Raw genomic sequence first — 26,482 nt, 5'->3', positions numbered from 1 at the left:
TGTTAGTCACTCAGTCATGTCTGACTCTTTAACGCCATGGACCATAGCCCTCCAGGATCCTCTGTCTTGGATTCTCCAGACAAGAATACTAGAGTGAGTTGCCATTCCCTTCTCCAGGGTATTTTCCCAACCCTGGGATTGAACCGAGGTCTCCCACATTGCAGGCAGATTCTTTACCATCTAAGCCACCAGGGAAGCCACCAGGGAAGAAGTACCATCTTAAGAAAATAACTGACCCCCAGATATGCCCTCAACTTGCCCTCCGGAGGCGCTCAGCTCTCTACCTATAGGGACATCAGTGGGTGCTTGGTTACAAGAGCAGTGTTGGTTGACATTGGTGGAGTGTTTACAAAAGGCCAGGCACTGTATTAGCCCATCTCGTCTTCCCAACAACTACATGAACTGGGTATTGTAATCTTCATTTTACAGATGAGGAAGAAATGAACTAAGTAATCTCCTGGGAGGGGTAGAGCAGGCCCTGTCATCATTTCTAGTCCACCCCAAAGCTTATGAGCTTTATCCACTAACCTGAAGAAAAACAGGTCTATCCAGTGACTCCTGACCTGGCACTTGGAGCAAGGGAGAGTCACCCATCAGATAAGGAATGTGACTCAGGGGCACCTGGAGGGGTCACCATCCTCTTCTCCTCTCTGACAGCGCAATGCTGGCTCCTTGAGAGCCGACACTGGGTCTGTTCTGTTCACCCCTGTCTCCCCAGTGTCTGGCATCCAGCAGCACTGAGTGAGTAGAGGAAGGAATAAAGAAAACATCTCAATGCCCAATGGCTGGATTTCTGCTTTTCTGCCTCATTCTGCCTCTCCTATTGCAGTGAAAATGTCCCCATGAGAGGCAATACTTAGATTTTACAATCATTTACATGATGGACAGGGAAGCCTGGCATGCTGCAGTCCATGGGGTCGCAAAGAGTTGGACATGATTAAGTGCCTGAACTGAACTGACATGACTCTCAGGTTCTTTCTGAAGAGGAGGTTTTGAGGGGATTGGGTAGAAGAGAAGATGGCACAGGGGTGACAAGCACCGTATGAGGAAAAGGAGGGAGGAGCACAGAGGTGGAGCAGGGGGTGCCAAGTGACCTGAATTTGGTTCACTAGTTCACATACTGAAAGGTCAGTTAGTGTTTCTGCCTAATGAGGAGCATAACATGGGAGCTTTTTCCAAGCTGCCTAGGTCACCATTCATATTTTGGTTTTGCTTTTATATTTCCCCAATTCTTTATTTTCTAGAACTTATCATTACTTTTGTTAGAGGACTTACATTATTATTAGATTAAAAGAATAAGTTGTTAAGGAACATATGGATAGTTCATTGTCAACAAAAAGTTGTTATAGCCTTATTATTCATACACATTGAATAATTTAGAATTACATTCTTTCTAAAATTTAAATTGAATTTTACAGAGCCAAACAATTACTTCAATACACCATTCATTTTTTAACACAAAAGACATCTATTGTCATTGAAACTCTCTCAAAAAGTATTGCTATCTGAAAATCATCTTTCTAAAGCAATTATGAGAATCATCACCCCCATGGAAGTGGGCTGAGGTCATGAGGCGTCTCAGCAGAACACCGGTGATGATTCCAGCAGACGCCGACCCGCCCTGGACCTGGCATGTGACAAGTGGAATGAGTTAGTTATGGTGATTTATCTGAAAGATCTCAGCGTCTGCTGTGATTATAAGGAACATTTTTCCTAGATGTGATTATGCTGCTTCATTGAAGCTATTTCTGGAAGAGCTTATGTCACATGAGGAAATAAGAGGAATCTGGGATTAAGCTCATGGTTGGGACTTTCAAAAGATTTAGAGAGAGAGAGATGAATTACCAAGCTGTGATCTTAGGTTCCCTCTAAACCTGCTTTCAAGAAAGGACCTAAAATTCATCAGGTTAATTTTTTCTGGGCTCTTCTGTCACTGAGTTTGATGAGATTCCAGCAAAGGATGAATACTGAACCAGATAATCTTTAAGATCATTTCCAATTTTGTGATTCTATATTTCAGAGAAAAATAATCTTGGAACTCCCAACTCATAACTTAACACTATCTCGTTTCAACTCAGTGATTTATCGCCATACTATTTGTTTGCTTTAATGTTAGGTGAATTTCAAGAGCAGTTCGTTTTGAACAAACAAAACCAGCTTGCCCTCCTCATCAGCTAGGGAAAGTTCTAGTCTGTTTTTGTGGCCAGAGAAGTGATGGGTAGCTTTGCAGAACGTGGCAGAGAGGGAGTGGAGTGTCTTCTAGAAAACAACAGACGACCCTCTGCCTTATGAACATGTGAAGTTTCTCTCTGGATGCTGGAGGATGGCAGTTTCTCAACACGATTTTCATCTCTATGGCACTAACCATGTCCAGTTATCAACTCCCTGCTCAGAACAGAAGAAAGGACAGTAACCAGGTCAGTTCAATAGATCAGGAAATTATATTAACGTCAGAATAACCAACATGAAGAAAATAGGATATGATGAAAGCTGCTTCCAGTGAATGTAGAACAGCCAGCTAGTATGGCTCTCTGGTCAGCCAGCCTAGGAGCCGAAAGCACAGTGCTAGAATTGTTAGAAAACTGAGGCTCTAGAGCAGATGCTGCCATTGCCTGGGTGTGAAAGCTTGGGAAAAATATCTTCCATCTCTGGGGCCTGACTTCTTCATCCATAAAACAAGGTGCTGGTGGTTTTTTTCAAGTTACCTATATTTATGTTATGGCCAACCTAGATAGCATATTGAAAAGCAGAGACATTACTTTGCCAACAAAGGTTTGTCTAGTCAAGGCTATGGTTTTCCCTGTGGTCATGTATGGATGTGAGAGTTGGACTGTGAAGAAAGCTGAGCGCCGAAGAATTGATGCTTTTGAACTGTGGTGTTGGAGAAGACTCTTGAGAGTCCCCTGGACTGCAAGGAGATCCAACCAGTCCATTCTGAAGGAGATCAGCCCTGGGATTTCTTTGGAAGGAATGATGCTAAAGCTGAAACTCCAGTACTTTGGCCACCTCATGCGAAGAGTTGACTTATTGGAAAAGACTCTGATGCTGGGAGGGATCGGGGGCAGGAGGAGAAGCGGACGACAGAGGATGAGATGGCTGGATGGTATCACCAACTCGATGGACGTGAGTTTGAGTGAACTCTGGGAGTTGGTGATGGACAGGAAGGCCTGGCGGGCTGCAATTCATGGGGTCGCAAAGAGTTGGACATGACTGAGTGACTGAAATGAACTGAATATTTATGTAGAGCTTCCTACATCCCATTGGGATTCCCTGGTAGCTCAGATGGTAAAGCGTCTGCCCGCAATGCAGGAGACCCACGTTCGATCCCTGGGTCAGGAAGATCCCCTGGAGAAGGAAATGGCAACCCATTCCAGTACTCTTGCCTAGAAAATTCCATGGATGGAGGAGCCTGGTGGGGTACAGTCCATGGGGTCACATCGCAAAGAGTCGGACATGACTGAGCGACTTCACTTCTTATATCCCAGGCACTGATGAAAGTGTTTGACTCTCATTTTATTCTCCCAAAGTCCTGTGACTTGGGAATTCTCTAGGAGCATAACAAGAGACAATAATGGAGGCGGTTCATGCCTCAGCCACTGGCCACTCCTTTCCCCATCTGACCCACACAGCACCCCGCCCCACACCCCTTCCAGTCTCCCTGCAGGTCAAAGGATTCAGGAAAGAAACCTCCATGCAGAGATGGAAACTAGCTTGTGGAAAGGGTATGCTGAGACCTGATTTGGTAATTTTCTTTATTCAGCCTGTGAAGGTCTATTTCTGGAGCTGGTTGAGACAGTGATTGCAAAATCCATTAAGACTAAGGAAAGATCCGGCATGGCCTGAAGTTGGAAGGAGCAGTACAAAAGGATGAATGGATGGAATGGCCCTGAGGTCTGGAGCCCAGAGGCAGCTAGACATGGGGGTTATGCTACCCCTTAACTTGAAGCTTCAAGGGCAGGACTCACTTTTAAGGGCTCATATGTCCAGAATGTCAAAGTGTTATTCTCTCAGTTGGGTCCAACTCTTACCAGGCTCCTCTATCCATGGAATTCTCCAGGCAAGAATACTGGAGTGGGTAGCCATTCCCTTCTCCAGGGGACCTTCCCGACTGAGGGATCGAACCCAGGACTCCTGCCTTGCAGGCAGACTCTTTACCATCTGAGCATGAGTTTGAGCAAACTCTGGGAGACAGCGAAGGACAGGAAGCATGGCTTGCTGCAGTTATGGGATCACAAAGAGTCAGACACAACTTAGCAACTGAACAACAACAAATGTCCAGAACAGTTTGGATCAAGTGCTCCAGGAGACACTGGAGTTCTTTAAATCAAGCTCTAAAAGTCCCTTCCAGCCCAACCGATGGGTATTATGAAAGATATTTTAGGCTGGGGAGGGATGGAGAAGAAACAGTTTAGCATCGCCTCATGTTAAGAAGGGAATGGCACCCCGCTCCAGTACTTCTGCCTGGAAAATCCCATGGACGGAGGAGCCTGGAAGGCTGCAGTCCATGGGGTCGCTGAGGGTCGGACACGACTGAGCTACTTCACTTTCACTTTTCACTTTCATGCACTGGAGGAGGAAATGGCAACCCACTCCAGTGTTCTTGCCTGGAGAATCCCAGGGACAGGGGAGCCTGGTGGGCTTCCGTCTATGGGGTCACACAGAGTCGGACATGACTGAAGTGACTTGGCAGCAGCAGTAACAGCATGTTAAGAAAAAAGTTCTTGGTGGAAATCTGACTTGGGAAGGTATAAAATGTAAAGCAATTGATGAGCTGTAGTTTATAAAACTGTTGTTGTATTTTTTAATCTAGTTTCTATGCTGGTGGTTTGGGCAGGGCCCTCACTGGTCTGGGAGTCAGGATATTTATTTAATCCTGGCTCTATCTCTCTAGCTAACTATACCCTCTTCATTAAAAAAAAAAAAAAAATGCTGAGAACAACCCCTGTTCTGCCTGGCCCACAAGGTTGCTTTTGAATTAAATGAACATGTATCTATTGGAAGTTAGAAATGGTCAATAACAACAAGATTTAAGGTCTTGTACATTAGAAGAATAGCTTATCTGTCAAAATAATTATTGAGTTAGAGACAATTGGTATTTTAGGTTCATAATTTTCAAATCTTGCTCCATAATTATGGGCACAGATAGAAATACTAGAAGGAGGTGAAGAATTGAATGGCTGTTGTAGAATCATTTCTTTCTAAATCACCTTTCTTTCCTTGGAAAATGGAGAAGAGAGAGACCACAAGTTGGCAATATCGAGGAACTAAGGTACATTAAATTATCCTCAGGTCACATGACTGAACTTTCTGAGCAATGTTAAATGAACTTACATCTAACCTGAGCCCAAGAAACTTGTGCAGAAACCAGAGAGCACAATGAACATGCTAACACGTCAACCTCATTTCAGATGTGGAAACAGCAAGGAAACCCAAAGAGGAAGACTCCAATATAAGATCACCTGGGTGTTTCGAGCCTGAGAATACAGTAACATGTAACTACTGAGGGATCCAAATTCACTTTAAGGAAACAGTCACTGGAAGACAAATTGCATTCTGGTTTTCTACCCTTGGAGAAGCTGAGAAATGAGAGCTATGTCGTGGTGGGGAATCAGGCTTTGTGGGCTGAGTACTGTGCTCCTCCACAAAGACGACCATACCCTAATCCTTTAAATCTGTGAATATGTAACTTTACACGGCAGTAGGGACTTTGAGGACGTGATTAAATGAAGGATCTTGAGATGAAAGATTATCTTGTGTTATCAAAGTATAATCACAAGAAAAGAGGAAAACAGGAGAGTCAGAGCTAGAGAAGGAGGTGGAGTGATGGCAGCAGAGGCTGGGGATGGGGATGGGGGATTTGAGGATCTGCTGTTGCTGCTTTTGAAGATGAAGAAGTGGCCATGACCCAAGGTAGGCAGGCAGCCTCTGGAAATTCTAAAGGCAAGGAAATGGATTCTCTCCTACAGTCTTCAGAAGGAACGCAGCCCTACCTGACCCACTACAGATTTCTGGCCTCCAGAACTGTAAGATACTGAATTCATGTGGTTTTAAGCCACACATTTTGTGGTAATTTGTTCCAGCAGCAATAGGAAAAGAAAACATCAGGTGATTTCAGGCTGTCCTCTTCTCTGCTAAATTTGATGCCTATAAATTGAGGAAGGGCATTTAACATGCTAAAACATGACTGAACACAAGATGCTAAGGATAATGTATTAAAATAAATCATTAATTTCCTTTAATTCCATTTTTAGTGGAGTGGTTGTGAATTGTATTCACTGGCTTCCAAGGAACCAAGAGGGTAGAATATCTGGTCAGAATTTTCTAACAGAAAGCCTGTATCAACAGGATACTTGGCGGTTTTGAGTTCTGTACTGCAAAGCACTGATGATCCATATGAGTTCAGTTACTCTGCCCTCTCTCCTCCTCCTGTTTCCCCAACACATAACCTTATTACAAAGTATAGGACCATGGGTTGAAAGCAAACCGCTTTCACTTTGAGCATCTTCCTGAATTTCAAAGAGAAAGGAACTCCCCGCACTGTACCACCCACCTGATCTCTCCCCTTCATCCTCTCCCAAGAGGCATCTTCTGGAAAGAGAAATCGTGGGGTAAAGTATTTCCAAATACCACTCCTTCAACTCAGGTTTTACGGAATATAACCTTAAACTTGGAAAGGACGTTGAACACCTACATGCTCAGACGTGAAGGCAATGAGCCTGGGGACCGCAGCCATTCCTTTCTCCTTGACTTCCGGGAACATTTTAAAGCGCGCAATCAGCATGGCGTACATGTTGGATATAGCGCCACCTAGAGGGCAGAGAAACAACAGTTACCTTTTCTAGTCATCGTTAACATTATGTCACAAGCAAGCAACATTAATTCCACTGACCTAGAGTCCTCCTTGGACACAGGAGAAAACCGTCTTACTGGCTGTGCTTTGAATTGAATCCTCAAATTCAAAGGCATTGCTGAGAGGGTCCAAAGGAGTATTCGGCCCAATCCCAGGATGGATCCCAGCCCTCCAAGTCCACGTCTGTCTCTGGGGGCTTGGGGGTGGTGGGGCAGGGTGCGAACTGCAGTGGACTCTGCTCTTACTAGGAGCCGTTTGAAAAGGCCTTTAAGAACTTAAAAAGTTGACTTCCTTCTCGGCTTAAGAGTAGGTCATTCAGCATTAGATTTGTGAAAATCCTACGTATGTCCTCATGGAGAGGACATTTCATTTCAGCTCATGCAGTGCCTTTTATCTGAGCTGAAAAAGATCAGTTGCTATTAATATCGTGGACTTAACAATGTTAACAATCCTTATAGAATGATAAACATCCAAGCCCATCTCATCATACTCATCTGTTAATTCCCCTCAGATGGCTCTTCTCTTAATGACATCATTGCAATATAATTTTAATGGCTACAATTTCATAATTAGGAAGACACACAAGGGGAATGTTAAATCTATGTTGAACTACTTTTCATGTGCCATCCTAAGACTGTCAAGGATTTCATACCATAGAATTAGTGTCTTATAAGTAGTCTCATTTGACAAGCAAAGAAAAGTGAGCTTCTCCCCAGGATTGTTGGATAGTTTAGGATTTTTGTTAACCAGATAGAAGACAGAAAGTTGTGAAAGCAAATGAATATGCTGATGTGGGAGTTGTGAGAACATGATGAGGAGTGAAACACAATGACCCCCCTCCCCAACCCAAAGCAGGGTATGCCTGGGCTCTGCCATCATGTGAGTTCTCTCAGTTCCTTTCCCTTCAGGTGGCTGTGGAGCAGGAGGGTTCTCTGTACCAAGCTGGATGGCCCAGGTATGGTGATGATCTCTGCCTAGTGAGCCCTGGGGTCTGACTCAAGCAGGCAACCTGGCACAGAGCAGGCGTCACCCAGAGCCTGGCTCTATCATCAGTCAGAACGAGGGCAATTCCTACTGCTTCTGGACCCTAGAGACATGGGATAAATAGAATCCAGGTCAGGCTGGCTCTGAGCTGACACCTTGTCTAAAAGGCTGACTGGGTAGGATGCTGCCGGGCATGGTACCAGCTTTCGGGCTGGACAGTTCCATGTGATGGGGCTTTCCTGGGCATCCCTACCCTCTACTCAGATGTCATGAGCATTACATGCTCCCTACTCCCAAATAAATTGTGACAACCAAAAATATCTCCGGACATTGCCAAATGTCCCCTGGGGACAAAATAAATCCCCACTAAGAATTGCTGCCCTCGTTATTTTCAGAGAGGCTGGGAAGAAAGGAGGGAGGAAGAAAAAGGAAAGAAAACGGGAGAAAAAGGACACAAAGAAAGTGGGCCTCCCAGGACAATGATCCAGGGTGCAGCCTCCCACGCTTCATCTCACAGCTCAGTCATTCTCCATTTAAAGGTTTGGCAGCCCCAGGAGGGATAAAGAGGCGTCTGGGTCTCTGGACAGAGCAGACTACACTGTGTAACACAGGCAAGAGGGCAGATGCATAAGCCCTACATGCTCTTATCTCCCAGAAATCTTCCAAGAAAGGATGCAACAACAAGCCCCCAACATTCTGAGAATCCTGTTAGACAGGAACAGGTTTGTGACTAGGCCAAGCTTTCCCTTCTCCCCCTCAGCCCTTCAGGACGTGCTGAGCAGTGGCATTCTCCAGTTCCCTCTGACTCCCAGGTGAAGGTGACATCCCATAAACAGATTTCTTCTGAAAGTCTCTAAAAAATGGAGTATTTCCTGCCATGTCCATAAACAAGGATATCACAATCATCAGTGAGTACAGCCCTCCAAAGTGAGCTGGTGAGCCTCAAGGGCACTCAGGAAGAAGAATACCTGTGATCTGTGATCTGCCCCAAGGAAGGTCAGGATGTGAAAACCCAGGATACTGGCTCCAGATGACTGAGATGCATATGAAAGGAATGATTTCAGTGAGTCCAAACTCTTATATCTTCCCATTCATAGAAAAGCACTAAATTCCTTAATTTGGAATAGCTGGCTTCCTTTAATTAACAATCATCTTTGGACATTCAGACTACCAGCCCTTCATTGCAAAACTTCTGTATATCCTGGCTCCTCCCCTCAACTTCTCAGAGGAGGGTTACTTTGAGATGCTGTCTCCTAGGCTTAAGTCCTAAAAATTTCCACCAAATAAAACATGACTCTCAACCATTAGGCTGCACATATTTTTTTTTCGGTCCGTTTCAAAGAACTTTCCATGAAGCATGACGCCACTGGATGTTATAGATGGAGGTGTAGAGAAATTTGGCTGAGCTGAGTATTCAAGCCATGGACCTAACTCTCCATGTCTAGTTCCAGGCAATGGGACTGTCAGATCTCAAGCACATAGATGTATGATTTCCCCTATGTTCACCCCTTAAGTCATAGACCCTTTCTCCCAGGAATAAGGCTGGATCCTACCCAGAAAGCCATCTATTAGAAACTGAGGATGCTATGGTCCATTTCCTCTCTGTAATGCATTGTAGAAAGCAGAGCAGAAACAGGTTGCTAATGACATTTTCTTCAGTTCCCTCCTGATTTTCCAGTGTCTTCCTTACCCCGTAGCCTGGCATCTTTGGCTTCCATCTTGGGAACTCAGAGCTCATGGATCTTCAGGATCCAAGGAAGGAGTCTCAGGATTGAGCTTAAGTCTTCTCTACCTGATCATTCCCCATCATTGACGGGGGTGGCAGCCCTTAGTCCATACCTGGCTTAGCAGAACTACCAAAGAGGAGTCTTTCTCTGGGCGTATATTTTCTGGGACAGGTGTGTTCCAAGACCAGCCAGGTAAGTTAGGCCTGGTCCAACTCCACTTAGTCATCTTTTCCAGGTCCACAGGAGCAGCTGTTCTCTTCCCATTACTGGGAACCATGAACACAGAGCCCAAGGAGCTCCTGGCTCCCTGGGGACAGCTCAGTCACACAGCCACTCGTACAAGAGTAGGCAGAATAAAGGTAGAAACGACATTCATCTCTGAACTTCACCTAGTTCCTCATGAAAAACACCTTAAAACATCAGTTCCAGTTAATGCTAACAAACTTCCCTCAGTCGGGGATGGTTTTCCAAGGGCACTAAATATCAAGTTCCCTACAAATTGAAACTAGCCTAAAATTTTCATCACAGCTGGTGTACAATGATTTTTTTTTTTAAGGCAAATTTTCCCTTTCATTTAACTAACACATTTTCCTTCAGCACCTGAAAACATACTATCTCTTTAAAAACAGAAAATGAAATAGCCGATCTGAGCTATTTATAGATAGCTATATGTAGATAAAGTTGCTGAATTTAAGACTTGGCCTTGAGGCCACTGTTACTCATCATCATGTCTTTTCTGTCTTTTCATTTCATTTTCTCTCTCCTTTGTGATCCCCCTGCCTTTGCAGATTTGCTAAAGAGGAATCACGACTTAGCCTTTGCTCTGCCTCACACGATGGCAGGTGTGGCTCTGGCCTCCCCAGCAGGGCCAGTCTCCGGGTACCAAGCTCCAGGGCCAGTGATGCCCATTCTGATGACCCCCATCTCCTGCTGCTGAGGAGGTGACGGTCTGTGCGCCAGGTTTCTTTTCCACAGGTCAGTAGCTCTCTCTCTTCCCACTGACTTCCCAGCTTCTAGTTCTTCTCTGTGTCAAACCAAGGTCACATACACAGACCTGGAACCCTAAGCAGGACTTTCTGTCCCAGGCTGACTTTTGTGGCTGGAAGAAGTATATATAATGGAGCTTAGAATACAATGGCTGGTGATAAAAAGGCAGAGTGGGAAGGACTAAATGACACCATAAAGGAAAAAAAAAAAGAATGGGAAACCTCTGAAAGAAATCATCACCCTTTTCTTTTAGCACTAAGAAACTGTCTTCCAGGCACTTTCCGTCCTACTTAAAAATTGTGTGAATCAGCTTCCCTGCTTGTTCCTTGAAAGGGATGGTGTATGGAGGCTCTGTTAAGTAAACTGTACCTTTTATTTTCCCTCAGTCAGAGAATGCTTTATTCAGTGACGGTACCCTTCTCCTTTCATGATGCTTGGGAAAGTACAATACCTTATTCCCTAATTCACTTATTAGGAATCTTTATTCCTTTGTTCCACACAATCCATGCATCCTGTATGTAGGATTGCAGTAGAAGTACGGGTTAATATCATTGCTGATTATCCTCTTTCTAAACACACAAAAAAATAATATTCAAGCATGGGGTAGTTGACTTGGATGCATGGTCAGTGGTCACATGTACTTAATCCCAATCTCCGGGATCTAATGCCTGATGATCTGAGGTGGAGCTGACATCATAATAATAGAAATAAAGTGCACAATAAATGTCATGTGCTTGAATCATCCCCAGACCATCCCCCATGAAGGGTGCATGGAAAAATTGTCCTCCACAAAACCGGTCCCTGGTGCCAAAAAGGCTGGGGACCCCTGGTCTATTTAACCTAAGCAGAAACACAGGCTAGATATTTAATCATTCCTATGTTCATAATAAAGTGAAAGCTGAGCACCGAAGAGTTGATGTTTTTGAGCCTGTGGTGTTGGAGAAGACTCTTGAGAGTCCCTTGGACTGCAAGGAGATCAAAGCAGTCCATTGTAAAGGAACTCAATCCTGAATATTCATTGGAAGGACTGATGCTGAAGCTGAAGCTCCAATACTTTGGGCACCTGATGCGAAGAACTGACTCATTAGAATAGACCCTGATGCTGGGAAACATTGAAGGCAGGAGGAGAAGGGGACAACAGAAGATGAGATGGTTGGATGACATCACCGACTCAATGGTCATGAGTTTGAGCAAGCTCCATGAGTTAGTGATGGACAGGGAAGCCTGGCTTGCTGCAGTCCACGGGGTCGCAAAGGGTCGGACATGACTGAGTGACTGAACTGAACTGATGTTTATAATAAGGCATGACAAACCAGAAGAAAAATATGAAGAAATATTAAAATATCATTTACCAGGAGAAAATATCCCATCGCCAGAGCCCCCAGGCCAGCCAATGATTTCTCTCATTTTCTTTAGCGTGACATATTCCAAAAGCACAAATACTGGAGCGATTTCATAGGTGAACCTGAAACACCGTCATGGCCACATTTTATGTCTGTCACTCAATGGAATGATTCATCATGACAGTATCTACAGAACAGTTTCCTTGTTCAAACCCTACTTTCACAGATGTTACAAGTATAGCGTTAAGCAGACAAAAAAGGTTTGCTCTGTTTCCTACATTCATAAGTCAAGAGCTTCAGTGATTGGCTTCATGCACAAGGGTCATTTATCATAGTGAATTAATACATTGCAGGGTAACATTCTAACACTATCTAAAAGACAACATCTAGTACCATTTCTCTCTCATATTACATGCAATAATACATCCAGTATGCCCCCAAAGTGTCTTTTTGTATTTAAAACATGATGCATAACTTTGATTGTGTGAAAAAGAGATCAGGACTATTTTCTTTTAAGCAAGAGTGAATACCCATACTCTTCTGAAGTTTGTCTCACTGTTTTAGGGGCTACTTAAAAAAAAAGAGAGAGAGATTTCTTTTTCTACATAAGAGGTAGAATAAATATTATGAAATGTCATTAATAATTACCCTGGATTACACAAAAACATATTTAGCTACTTACATGTTAGTGTTTGCTGTTGATGTCAGCCAGTCTGCTGCTAATCCAACCATATCCAGTCCAGTAGAAAGTTGATTGAAATACCTTGGATGTCCTGAATTAGATGGAACACCAGAATCAAGGTGAGTCCAGTGAAAATGAATGCCTCTGAAATCCATGATTTCTCTAGATGAAGAATCTTGAAAGAGCCTTCAGTAATACGAAATCCATACTCAGAAACCCATCTCTCTCTCTCTCTCACACACACACACACAGAGCAAAGGAGCATTTCCTTTAACAAGACAGACTGTTTGGTGTTGTGATATTTCTTAGAACACATGCTAAAGATCTTTCTTTAACCATACCCTATAAAAAGATAATAAATTTGGTTTGCAGTGTGGATACTAGTTTATTTTCTAGCATTCTTTCAATATATTTGCAGATTCAAATGCTGGGACAATCCCAAGCTACTCAAAAATAGGCCACTTCTTGTTTACACTTGTGCTGCTAAAAAACCCTTTTCCATTAAATTGTGCTGGGAATCAGTCATATACCATGACATCTGCCAGGCATGCCAACATCCATATAATATCAGTGACAAATGGCTGATGATCAGAGAAGACAAGGCAAAAATGAGAAAATAGGACACTCTGTTGAGTGATTTACCCTGAATTCAAAAGGCGATGACTGTCTAAAGCTGGTATGAACAAATGTAATGAACAAATGTAATTCTTGTCTATTCTTTTCTGTCCAAATATTTGATTCTACACAACAGAGATCCTTCACAGTTGCAATTAAAAATAAAGCTAAATACAGCCAACATCCCTGTCTTGTCCACAAGATACATGAAGGTATATTCAACGGATTGATCAGTCCCTCAGTCAGGCTTATCTAATTAACTTCTGGATTTCTCTAAAACTCTCTAAAGGGGTTGACACCCCAACACTCCTGAGGCTATTATTTAAAATGTGATTGTAAAGATCTCATTAGACTTCCATTTCCCTGTCCTGCTCCACATAAGCCTATCTATAAATCTGTGATGTTGTTTTGCAGCCAAAATCCTGCAAGATTAACAATTCTGGAAGCAGCGTCTTATTAAAACGACTTTGCCACTTACTGGACACCTGTCTGAAGCCTGGGGATGTGAGAGACTCTCAGGCCAGCCTGGACAAAACAAGATAAAGGTAGGCAATGGGGAGAGCAGAGACAAAAGTCAACACAAAGCTTATCTCCAGGACCAGGGACTGCTCTCTTATCAGCCTCCAGCATGTGGCTACTAGATGAGTAGATGCTGAGAAGAGCTGGGAAAGAGCACATTTTAAAGAGACTGGCCAGCTCTCACTTATTCTCCAGCATGGCATTGTTTTACATCCCGATGGCCTTGCGGGGTGCCCTTTGAGCTTTTTGCTCTTTCCCAGGCTCTCTGATGCTGCTCCCATCAGTCTACAGGTCCACGGAAAGGGAAAAAGCCTTCCTGGCTGTGGCTGCCGCTGCTGTCTGCAGCAGCCCTCCACCCCTCTCTGCCTCATTGACTCCCCATTTCATTAGCGCTCACAGCTGAAATCATAGCCCTCATCTCCCTCTCGGTGCCCCTCCATTCCTCTTTCCCTAAGCCATTTCCTTGAAATGAGAAAATTAATAAGGATCAGCAAATCTAGCCATTAATCGACTCTCTCAACTCCTATGCATTTTCTGGATGAATCTGGTATCTCTCATTTCACACCAAGTCTATGGACCCTTAGGCAGGAAAACCTCTGCATAAAACTGAGTGGGATCCCAAGACCTATGTCGTGCCCCAGGTTATCAGAAGATCAATTCACCCTGATGACTCCCTCTGGGAAACTATGGTAAGAAGTGCGATGCTGCAATTGCTTGGCTTCCTTCTTGTGTCAAATTTTGACCTTGGTCTATTTCACCAAAATCTGTCCAGCCTCAAAATTTGCATTCACTGATAATGATGTGGAAATATGCAGGGAGATAGTTTTGACAGATCAGAACAAAATGTCCCCTTGGTTGCTGGCTTCCCATGAATAGGCTGCTGGCGAATTCAGGTAGGGTTCCCTGAGACCTGTCTGCCTGCTGTCTGAGTCGCCCTGGCATCCAGCTGCTGCTGCTGCTGCTGCCCCAACCTGATCCTGTGTTGCAAGTCAGCACCCTGCCGAGGAGTCGGATGGCCATGAGCTGCCGCCTCGGAGAGCGAGTTTGAAACCAGGCACTGTTTGTGCCTCTGGACCGCTGCCCACAGATCAGCAAATGAGCCAAGAAGGGTGCGCAGACTGTGAATAGCCAGCCCCAGGCAGCTCTGACCCTGGTGTCCACAGTCCATTGGAAAGGGGCCCCAAGTCGGTCCAGACTGTGCTCTCTAGACCAGCAACACACACCCAAGGACGGCTCATTTACTCACACTTCAATTCCTTTGTCTCATGATTGAGTTCATGAATCCCTTCACTCCTCAGCCACTACCACTAACGCCAAAGCTGATGACCCCAGCAAAGCCTAATTATTTCAGAATTTTATCATTCTCCACACTTTCCCATGTTCTATTCCAATATTTCTTACAGAGGTAATTTTAACAATGCATAAAGATTTCCTCATCTCCCCTCTATTCTCTCTAAGCCTGGAGTCCAAGTGGAAATTAGGTTATAGACTCTCAGTAGTAACATGCTTTTATAAAGGAATCTCCCAAGGAACATTAACACATCTAATTGTAGCGGTGACAGAAACTACTTCACAGAACTTAAATAGTACTACTTGTCAAATACAAGTTGTACATAAAACCTATAAACTTGCCAGTCAAAAAGGAAGGTGGCAGTTGTTAATTATTTGAAATGTTATTGGGGATGGGAGGAAGGACCAGAAGACTATATATGTTATAAATAATGTTGTACTGAATTAATATTGATATGCCTTGGTCAGAAATTCAATTTAATCATATTTTTTTCTGACCTTTAAAAAACATATTAGAGCTACACTGACCAACAGTTTCACAAGCATTATGGCAAAATCTAAGTATTGAATTGGCCCATCTTTTCCCAACACTAAATGGAACATTGACAGAACTATTGCTTTCATTGACCTGCAACTGTCATTATCTTAACTCTTTAAATTGCATTTCAGACTCCATCAGCTTTTAAGGATGAAGATATGAAAACACTTTTATAGATTCTTTTTGGCTTGGTAGCAATAAAAGTAATAGGTAGCAAATTACTGTTAGTGTATTTAAATGTTAGGTTGGGGAGTAGGTCAAACAAAAATGAACTAAAAACATTGCTCAGGCTTGCACCTACAAATATACAAAAATCTGGAAGGAAAAAAAATCTTTAATGCCTAGTATATACCTCATGTGGATTCTCTGTCAATATAATTGAGAATTAAATCTAAGATGCCTTAAAAAAAGCATCCTCCACTGACTGAGTTTGATAGAAACCTCCAAGTTAAATTCTTTCTCCTACGTACTTAATTCTAAGTCTATAGTTTCACAAAAGTGGGAAATAATAGTATAGGAAATCAATTTCCCAAAGCGTCTATGCATATCTATCCTGTCAATGAAAAGAACTCACAAAAACAAAAATATAGCAAAACAAAGGGCTGAAAGTCACACAACAAACATTCTTAAAATTTGTTTTTGATTAGAATCGCACTGATAATTCATGTAATTCTAAATTTGCTGAGAAAAGGATCATGTTTCTAGAGTAATTAATGTTTTGTGATATTTTACATATTTATTTGTTAGCAAATCTTTCTAAGGCTACAAATCAATTTAGATCCACATGGTCTTCCTTCCCTTCCAAATTCATTCATGCTTATTTTTATTGCTTTAATGAAGTGTATGGCCACCATGTATCAGGATGATTAGAGGCAAAGCAGAAAAGGCAGGGGTAATCGTGACCTGGGGAGATGAATAGCTGACTTTGTGTAGCTAGAATGAAAGCTTAGAATACATTCACATATATGTTACTCTATCCTAAAAATGGATAGAGTATGGAGAATACTATTTCTAAAAAACACACAAAATACACTAAAAGTATTGTCCCTAAGGATATCTGATTCCCCTCTATCCTTTTTTCCCTTTATCTTCTATACAGAGTGGTTAGGAAGCACATGCATCCTTGTATAACATGGCTGAATTGTTAAGCTAGTTTACATTGGGTTTTCTTTTGTGTACATTTCTTCAAAAATAGAGAAAAGCCAGAGTTCAAATCTGAAGTCTTAGTCTTCTGAGACAATGCCAAAATATTACCCTTCTGCTTCAACCATTACACAGATGGTTTGTTCAATTTCTATTCATTTCTATGCCAACGAAATACCAGCACTGACCTGGTATTTGGGTTTTTGTTTGGATCATGCCTTTTATGCATTCATTTCTACATTCTCTTTTTTTTCTTTCTCTATAGTAGAGTCACTTCTACTGGCCTCTACTGACAAATAGTTGCTTCTACATCAGTGGATAATTTCCATGGCCAAATAGTGCAATGTAAAATCTGATGATTTATACTTAGGTAACATTTCTGACTTCAAAACCATGAACAATAACAGTAAAGGGTGCTTTTGACATTAATCATTCTAATCATGACTTTTTTAATGATGAAAATAACATTGTAAATTTGAAATTATCAATAACTCCATAAAACATTTTCCTAGAAAAAAAATCATAAAAGAAAAAAGAGCTTTATTATTTCTGATTGGACAATACCTGTTTTAATTGCGTATTTTAGAGTTGTTTGGCAATGCATCAAAATTTCCTCCAAATTTTGTGGTTGGTCTGCCAATTCCCAATTATATTCTTGAAGAAGCTCATTAGGGTAATGAAAATCAATCACTTTGGTTGATCTATCAAAACTCTTCACCACATACTGAAGCAAAATGTCCATAACCTCTTGCAGAAACGCCAAAGTGGGCCTTTCTCCGTCACACGCTGGTAGCAGATCTAAGAACGGAATCAAAATGCCACGTTTTAATTTTACAATGAAAATATCCAGGAAATGTCTTCATTTGACACTTTCTCTCTGAACCGAGATTTTACGTTAACAAAATCTTCTGGAAAAGCAGAGCATCTTCTTTAAAGGGGAGGTATTTTTCAAAAATGAAGGAATGAAAAAAATACGATTTCTTTTCTTATCCCAAATTATTTCTTGCATTTCAGCTCATAACTGATTTGCTTCCTTTTTCTTTCTTTCTTTCTTTCTTTTTTTTTTTTTAAGAGAATATACTTCCATTCATCTGTTTCTCCCGGGTTCTCGCTAAACGGTATTTCTCAATAAGTCATCTTAAAAGATCACTTCAAGTCAGGAATGTTTGAGGAATGCCTTTGGGTAAATCCGGCAAAATGGCTCATAAGATTTTGGTTATCATTTGGCTTATTATTATCCTATGGCATCATAGGATCTAAGGCTTATTAACTAAGGCCGGCTGTTTCCTAAGTCAGCGGTGTGTGTGTGTGTGCGTGCGCGCGCGCGCTCGCACACTGGGTGTGCAAGTACAAAAGTAAAACTGCGCGCAGGTTTCATGTGAATCTTTTTCCTGAAACCACAGCTACAAATTACTCTTGCGATCTGAAGACCTAGAAAGTCCAAGCTATTTTGAACAAGACACCACATCGCACCCAAGGCCTCGGCCGCACGGAGAATAGGACCTGGACCTAGGGTGCGCCGGGGCGCCTCGGCCACCGGGAGACCCGAGGGCGGCGCTGGGCTCAGAGCGCCTCAGCCCGGGACCCCGCTTGGAACCCCGGAGCCCAGCGCCACGCAGAGGCCCGGGTCCGGGTCCGACCGAGGGGGCAGGCCTAGCGTTTCTCGAGGTCTCCTGGAGATTCTCCCAAGGTCTGCTTCTGCCCTCCACTTCGACGTCCCGGCTCAGGCTCCCGGCGCCGAGTCCCTCCTGGCCACGGTGGACGCGGCAGGGCGAGGGGCAGAAGCTCCCGGGACCCAGCGAGGCGCCCTTACCTGTTGCGTGTAGAAATGCATAGTTGACCTCCGCTTTGGGGCAGCTGCAGGGCTTCTGGTTGCAGGAGCAGGCGGCCTTGCGGGAGGTGGCCCGCGGGGGCTGGCTCCCGCTGCTCTCCGCCGGCTTCTCGGCGTCTCCATAGAGCAGAGCTGGGCAAGGACAAGGAGAGCGGACCTCAGTCAGCCGCCCGCCAGCCTGGCTCCCAGCCCCCGACCCCCATCCCCGATCCCCAAATCAAGAATACCCGACCCCTGACGGGATGCGGAGGTGAGAGGGTGGCTTTGAGCTCCTCGGGCTCCGCGGTGCCTGGCCATGTCCGCCTCCCTCACCCGGGCACCCGCGCAGGCACTCACCGCACAGTTTGTTTCCGATGCCGCCCGTGAACTTCTGGGCCACCTGACACCAGGCCCTGGCTGCAAGGAAAGACAGGTGGGAGGACAGCGAGGCAGACAGAAAACGGCAGGCACACGTGTGAAATTTCGTTCTTTGTGAACGACGTCAACAAACCCGGGCTCCGGGAAAGGCTGCCTGCCTGGCGCCCGCACAGCGAGCAGGTGCCAGAGGTGGCGGGAGCCTGGAGGCCCGGTCCGACCCTTGGCGGTTTCCTCAGAAGCGGCCCACACTGTGGCCGTTTGCACTTGCCTTTCAGGCACCACTCGGTTAGGACAAAGTCTCCTTCCTGCCTCGCTTGGGCGAGTTTTCCTCGACACCCGAGGCCGTCCATTTCCTCGCAGGCTCTCCTTTCAGATCAACAACTCTCTCCCCTTTCCAATTTTCCTTATCCCCACCACCTCTCTCTCTCCAGACACTAAGACGGTGGCAGAATCCCAGGCCCAGGAATTCGGTGTCGAGGAGACACCGCCGTGTTTAGAGGCTCTCCCAGATTTCAGCGAAAAGAACCAGACGGTCCCTGGGCATCTTCCCAGGGGATAAGAGCCTGTGGGGTTTAGTCTGTTGGGTCATCAAGGACCCACCCCGAGGGCAGGGCTAAGCGTCCGAAGTCTCCTGTTGCAGGTGGGAAAACCTTCAATCTTCCCCAGCCCCTCAAATCCCAGTCCGCCCGCAAAGCTCTCCGCCTGCAGGTACCGTTTCTCCTACCTGTGCCGGGGTTCTCGGGATCCCCCGAGCCATCTTCAGATCCAAAGGACCAAAAGCTAGAGCCGGGAGATGCCATCGGCGCTGCGATACTGGAGCAAGACGCTTCCGAGTGCAAACTGCCGGCGAGCTGCCTGCCCTCCGCTCCGCCCTGCGCGCGCGCGTGCGTGCGTTTGTGTGTGTTTGTGTGTGTGTGTGTGTGTGTGGCAGTAGGAGGAACACCGCGCGGGGTCTGGCGCGGCCGCACGACAGAGGGTGGGTGTCACACAGGGGCAGGAAACGTGCGTGTCCGTGTGCGCGCGTGTGTGTTGGGATTAGAGCTTAGAGAAGTGGCAAAGCTCTGAAAGCTTCGGGGAGTGAATAGAGGAGAGGACTGAAGGGTCCTCACCGCCGGGAGATGGGAAAGCGCCCGAGCACTCGAGCGATTTTGAAGGAGAGGGAGCCCAGCCGGGATGGACGAAGGGGCGGCGGAGGGAAAAACGGGAGGGAGAGAGCTGAATCGTTCGAGTGTGAGGCAGACAGTGCGCCCGTGCAGGAGTCGGCGTGAGCGGGTGGGAGGTGAGCACGCGATCCCTGGGGAGCGTGCGGCGAGAGGATGCTGGCTACACCGGGGGCGCTGTCCAGAGTGCTAACGCGGCGGACTGCGCGCCGGCATCAGCGCGGGGAGACCACAGAGACCTTGGCGAGGCGGGAAAGGTGGCGGAGACAGGCTTTTATTTGCGACGATTGGTGTATTGTTTGAGGTCTGGTTCCGACTGCGGAGAAGGAGGCGCTATGTCCGCGCCACCTTCCTGCGAGAGAGTGCTGAGGTCGCTGTGACCCCCCGGAGTTCCGGCGGCTAGGGGAATCTGGAGCGGTTCGCGAGCCTGGGAAGGGGACTGTGCGGGAAGGGCACCTAAGCACTGATGGGCTCAGTCCTGCTCCTTAGTAGAGCCTAACTTCTGCCCACTGAACCGCATAGTCACCCCGAGGTGGGGGCTGGGAACCATTCCTGCGCTTCAGAGCGCTTGGTCGCCGAGTCCACTGCTCAAGTTCTGACTGACGGCTTGGGAGAAAGACTGCTGATTGAGGCAATTAAAATTCACTCTGGAATCTATCACCAAGAACCTCAGGCTGGGCAGGGAAATAATACGAATGTAAACTTCTTGGAAGGAGGCAAGGAAGAACACTAGAGCCAACAGGATTGACGGCTGATAGCTGATGGGGGATGAGGTCGCGTCATTCGGTGACCTTGACCGGCGAAGGCGTGGAAGGGCCGTTGCTTACACGTCAGGGGAACCGTTGTGTGCTTGAGAAGCCTGCACAGAGTTTCCAATAAACAAGCAATCTGAGCCCTCCAAAAGCTGAAAGAAAGCATGACCTCCCTGGGCCCTGGTTTTATCAAGCCTCAAATCAATGACCACTTCTTCCCCTAAGGGAATCGTCGCGATGGCTTGGGGTGGGGCGGGGTCAGACGGGAGAGTCACTATCTCTGGTACTTGGTGGGAAGGGGTTTCTCTTTTCCAGGGAAAGAATCTGCCCGAATGCACGAGACACAGGAGTCGCGGCTTCGATCCCCGGGTCCAGGAGATCCCCTGGAGGAGGGCAGGGCAACCCACTCCAGTATTGTTGCCTGGAGAATCCCATGGACAGAGGAGCCTGGTGGGCTACAGTCCATAGGGTTGCAAAGACTCAGACACGACTGAAGCAATTTAGCATGTGTGCACGAGATCATAACCTCTCCACTCTTACATTTTCCTTTCTCAACAAGCTATTAAACAAAGGTTGCGGGGTTGGGGTGCCTTAAGAATGTAAGGCCTGTTGAGTTTGCACTGCGTTCCCTTGGCAGTAGAAATCAGTGTCAAGTACACCCTGCAGCTCCCAGGAGCAGGGAGAGAGGGTGAGGGTGACCCGGCTGCATCCAGCCTCCCAAGGCCACACTCCCCTGCGTGCTGCTCACCTGGGGCAGGCGCTTTTCATTTCCACTGTGTGAACAGGCCATTCTTTCTCTGATCACTGAAGCAAATTACCAAAACTGCTGCTAAAGCAGATACCAGTGGATCCTCAGTCTATCATCCCTTGACCCTGGCCTAGGAAGGATGTCACAGGACCCGGGGTGGCCTAGTACAAGCCCAAATCCTGTGCCCCAAGGCATGCGGTGGCTGGTCAATTCTCTCCACAAAGCTTTGTCTTCTTTCCACGAGCCTGGAGGAGCCACAGGATTGGCACCGTGGCTGCCAGATCTGAGCCTGTGAGTGGGTGTGGGGAAGGGTGCTGGCCCCTTGGCCTTTGGCTCGGCTCAGAGCCTGCTGTGCTGAGAAGCCTGCGCCAGGTTGCGACCACCAGGTTAACAGGAACACAGGCCTGCATTCCACCCTCTTTCCCGAGCTCCCAGTTCCAATACTCCAGTGGATCCACTCCAGGGGTGGATCCAACTCCAGGGATGTAAAGATTCTGTGGGTTGGCCGTTGGCGCCGCTGGCAGATGGCTCTGCAGCTCCTGCTCCTCAGTGAAGAGAGAAGCTGGAGAAGAGACCCATTCTTTGCTTAAATCCACTCCAAATCCTGCACATGTTTCACTTCAAGTCAGCAGGCTGGAGTTGCAGAATTTTTCTACTACGGATGAGTGGTCGAAAACAAAAATATTCTTTTAGATGTTTAAAACACATGCACACAGAGCCTCAAAGAAGGAAACAGATTAAAATACAAGAAAGGTAGAAATCACAACACTGAATAGATTTTTTTTAAAGCAATGACTTAAACTTCTTCTCTTTGAATAAACTGCATTAAATCAGAAATCCCAGTGTTTTGAACCTAATGGTGATATTTACATTTTTTATCTAACACACCCACTTCAGATGCACACAGTATCTGATTTGTCTTTCCTTAATGCCCGCCCTCCCAAGACAGGCAATTTGCTTTATAAAGACTTTCATTTCAAAAAAGAGCCCGCTCCCCCCTCATTTGGGCTTGGGTTGGAGATAACAAAAGAGCTCTGGGAGGTAATAATTACAGTCATTAGTTCACAAAGGAGGCAGCCACTGGATGGCGAGGGGAGGCGGGCCAGCGCTGGGGAAGAGCTTTCGAAGGTCCTTCCTCGAATAAGGGAAGAGACTCATGCTCCTAGGGCCGCTGGCCAGGGTCAGTTTCCTTGGTTGACCTATTTCTTGTCAGTGGTTTACCCAGAGATTGCCTTGCAGGCCTGCCAAAGAAGAGTGTCTGGTATGAATTTTCCCTGGAGTCCTCCCTTAAGTGTCAGAGGACAAAGAAGAAGAGATGGAAAGAGAGAAGGGAAAGGAGAGAAAATGAAGAATTCAAAAGAAGAAAGGAAAACAAAAACATTGCAACCTTTCATCACGTGTTTGCTGCTCTCTGTTCTAGTCCCACTTCAAAAGGCAAGTGCTGTGGACTTTAGGGAGGGGCCCAATTGCCTCCCTCTCCAGCAACGGGCCAGGCTTCCAGGGCTCTGGTCTGTGGGGCCACTCTGAAAGCTTTGATTGAAGAGGACTGGCAAAGAAGCAGAGCTGCTTTTGTCCCTCTAAGGCCTCCTGGTGGTGGGTGGACAGGTGAGTAGCGGTGGAGGGGGCCAGGACACCTTGGATTAGAGATGCCCCTCCATCTCCTCCCTGACAGTGCCCTGCAGGGCTGGTCTCCTGGATGCCTGGACCAGGCCCAGCCCGTACCGCGACCACAGCCCTGCAGTTGGTCCACACCACAAAGGTGGCTCCTTCTTCCGGGTCCCAACCCCCATGGAGGCCCAGGCGGGAACCCAGGTTAAGGAGCAGGGCCTGAGTGCACTTGGCCTTGAAGCTCAGCTCTGCCTCAGTGGGAGGCTTCCCCTCTAGAGGGTACCCTTTGTAAAAGGAAGAGGTTGTTGGCACCACCACTGGGGACCTTTCGGTGCCAACTGCTTGGGGTGGAGAGAACCTTACCACCCATCGGAGAGCAGCGCAATACATGCTGTTAGCCACAATACATGCTGTTAGCCAGCAGCACGCGTGCTCTCACTCCCTCCTTGAATACTTTCCCCAAGACCCCCAGCCCAGGGCCATGGGTGCAGGAGCTGGGGACTCTGGCAGAAGAGATAGAACCCTTCCAGCACGTTCTTCTCTCTCCTGTACCAGGCTGCACAGACTCAGAGGGCATCACAGTCACAGAAGAGCTTAACCTGAGTTTTTAAATAAAATGCAGTCAACTGAGGAAGGCAAACGAGTTGCCTACCCACCACCATCCCTTCCATCTTAAATACACCAAAACTCAAACTAAGAGAACCTTCAAAATTGGACCGCTCAGCTCAGTGGTGGGACCAGAATTTTTATTGTTGTTCATTCGCTCAATAGTGTTTGACTCTTTGCGACCCCCACGGACTGCAGCACCCCAGATTTCTCTGTCCTTCACCATCTGCCAGTTTGCTCAAACTCATGTCTATTGAGTCGGGGATGCTATCCACCCATCTCCTCCTCTGTAAGGAAGCCACCTTGGTTGGGAAGACTGTGTGTGTGTGTGACGAGCTGGGGCTCCGTGCGTGTGGGCGCTGTGTGTTGCAGGATTCGGAGTCTTGTCTAGAGCCCACGTGTGTGTCTAAAGTATGGGGGCTTTTTAAGTTAGACGGTATGTTCCTTTGGGATGGGGGTAGGGAACGAAGTTATTCGTTGATGAAAGACAGAAGGCACCTCCTCCCCTCCCTGGGCCCTGTCACCTGCACAGCTGGGCAGCAGGAACCTGGGCCCTAAGGGGAATCCGGTGGACCACGTCCTTTCCAATGCATTTCCTTTATTTGATAGCTTTAAAGACCAAAGCAAGGGAAAGCGCGAGTTTGGGATGAAGTTCATCCTCAAAGTCGGCCCCGCCCCCAAACCTCGGGGCTTTGTTCGCTTCTCACGGACTCAACCCCTCAGCGAGGATCCTGCGGGCCTGGCAAAGCCGTTTCCAAGAAAGACGAAATCTTTGAAATCACTCAGAAGGAGAGAGAAGGGGTCGGCGAGAGCTCAGGCGCAGTCGAGTCCACAAGAGGTGTCGCAGAAGTGAACAAAGAGACACACTGGCAGCCGGGGCCAGGGACGCCCAGCCTGGCAGGCTGGTGGGAGAGGAGGACGCGGGAGCGCGGAGACGCCGCGTCTGAAGGGCTCTCGGTTCTCTACCCTCCGAGCACCAGCGGCTGGCCCGGGCACTCGAGGGGGCAACCCCTACAAAGGTTAGAGCCGCAGCCCCCGTGCCTGATGGCGCAGCGCCCGAGGGTCCCCCGCTTTGGCCCCGGCAAGCCCCGCAGTCTCGGGCACATCCCGACGGCGCTGACCGCTGAGCAGCGGGGCTACACCTGCTGAACGAGCCGCCGGCGCTGGGAGGTTTTGCGCAGGAGCCTCCTGTAGTCGTAGGGGTTTGCGGCGGGCCCATTCTCCTCCTCCACGCAGTCCTCCGCCGCCCAGCACCTGCGAGGGAGACCGGGGGCCGAGCATCAGCGGCGCCAGCGCGCGCCGCGGCTTCCCCGCCCTCCCCAAGTCAGGCGGGTCCTTCTCCCACACCTCCCACCTTCACTGGACGTTTAAGAACCACATGTTCAAAACAGCAGGGCAGTAACCTAACGGATTTGAGGTATTTCCTCAGCAGGTTTGCAAAACTCCTGAGCGAGGAGCAGATGGGTTGGTGGAAGCTGGTGAAGCCTAGTTGAATGACAGCTAAGTAAAACATCAGAAGGTGTAGTTCAGAAAGGTGAGCTTGGTTTGGCTTGAAATAATTCACAACCAATTAATACTTCAGTACCTTCTCCTTAAACAGTAAACTCAATGTGCCTCTATAGACAATCATTTTGCAAACGCTCAGTTCTTTGTTTTAAAGGAAGTGTGTTAGTCACTCAGGCGTGTCCGACTCTTTGTGACCCATGGACTGTGGCTCCCCCCCCCCCCCCCCCGCACACACACACACCGTCCCCCCAAGGCTCCTCTGTCCATGGAATTCTCCAGGCAAGAATACTGGAGTGGGTTGCCATTCCCTTCTCCATGGGATCTTCCCAACCCAGGGATCGAACCGGGGTTTTCTGCATTGCAGGCAGATTCTTTACCGGCTGAGCCAACTAAATGCTTCCCCCAAATCGCACAATCACTCTGTTAGCTTTTCCAATGTTTCAACATCTTCAGTGAGGCTGTTGGGCCACCTTCCTGGAGCCACTGCTAGGAAACCCTGCCAACAATTACCTTTAGGTTCTGCAGCTTGCTTGGGGGAAGCAAGGAGCTCCCTAAAATGCAGCATTATTCATCAATTCATTTATTCATGGAGCACCTACTAAGTATCAGCTACCGGTGTAGGTGATGGGTGTACACAAGTCCCTACTCTCCCAGGATTTACAGTCTAGAAGGGGAGAGGACCATGAACAGCTCCAGTACTCCAGGTGGTGAGAGTTGGGAGGCTGGGAAGCCTTCTACAAAGAAGAGCCAGGTGGATGGCGGTACATGTGTGTGAGTGTACCCCACTCCAGTACTCTTGCCTGGAAAATCCCATGGATGGAGGAGCCTGGTAGGCTGCAGTCCATGGGGTCACTAAGAGTCAGACATGACTGAGCAACTTCACTTTCACTTTTCACTTTCATGCACTGGAGAAAGAAATGGCAACCCACTCCAGTGTTCTTGCCTGGAGAATCCCAGGGACGGGGGAGCCTGGTAGGCTGCCGTCTCTGGGGTTGCATAGAATCGGACACGACTGAAGCGACTTAGTAGTAGTAGTAGTAGTAGTAGTAGTAAGCAATTTCATAGAGGGTGATCAGGAAAGGACTCTCTGATAAGGTGACATCTGATGGGAGACCTGAAGAAGGGGAGGAGGGAGCCAGGCAGATCTTGCAAGGAAGGGCAGTCATTCCAGGATGACAGGAGACCCCCATTATGATCCTAAGATGACAGTGTGTATATTGTGTTCATGGCACAGCA

The 26,482-nt window shown here is 46.9% G+C and overlaps 2 protein-coding genes across 5 annotated transcripts in view; both read right to left on the bottom strand.

The window, feature by feature from the left end:
• GAD2 (glutamate decarboxylase 2) overlaps positions 1–19,759 on the bottom strand; it is a 65,646-nt gene extending 45,887 nt beyond the window's left edge. Inside the window, exons 1-7 of the mRNA XM_070800839.1 lie at positions 19,591–19,759; positions 18,846–18,905; positions 18,492–18,641; positions 17,243–17,476; positions 12,574–12,664; positions 11,901–12,013; positions 6,692–6,807 (exon numbers count right to left, since the gene is read on the bottom strand). Of these exons, the coding sequence (XP_070656940.1) occupies positions 6,692–6,807; positions 11,901–12,013; positions 12,574–12,664; positions 17,243–17,476; positions 18,492–18,641; positions 18,846–18,905; positions 19,591–19,666 (840 nt within the window). The 5' untranslated portion in view covers positions 19,667–19,759. The remainder of the gene's footprint in view (positions 1–6,691; positions 6,808–11,900; positions 12,014–12,573; positions 12,665–17,242; positions 17,477–18,491; positions 18,642–18,845; positions 18,906–19,590) is intronic.
• A 616-nt stretch (positions 19,760–20,375) lies between these two features.
• MYO3A (myosin IIIA) overlaps positions 20,376–26,482 on the bottom strand; it is a 173,612-nt gene continuing 167,505 nt past the window's right edge. For all 4 annotated transcript variants that reach the window (XM_070800833.1, XM_019973123.2, XM_070800835.1 and 1 more), the window contains one exon: positions 20,376–24,994. In XM_070800833.1, coding sequence (XP_070656934.1) covers positions 24,877–24,994 — 118 coding nt within the window. In that variant the 3' untranslated portion in view covers positions 20,376–24,876. The remainder of the gene's footprint in view (positions 24,995–26,482) is intronic.

The sequence above is a fragment of the Bos indicus genome, chromosome 13 (assembly GCF_029378745.1).
Source record: "Bos indicus isolate NIAB-ARS_2022 breed Sahiwal x Tharparkar chromosome 13, NIAB-ARS_B.indTharparkar_mat_pri_1.0, whole genome shotgun sequence".
NCBI lineage: Eukaryota > Metazoa > Chordata > Mammalia > Artiodactyla > Bovidae > Bos > Bos indicus.
This window is presented reverse-complemented; position numbering and strand designations above follow the sequence as displayed.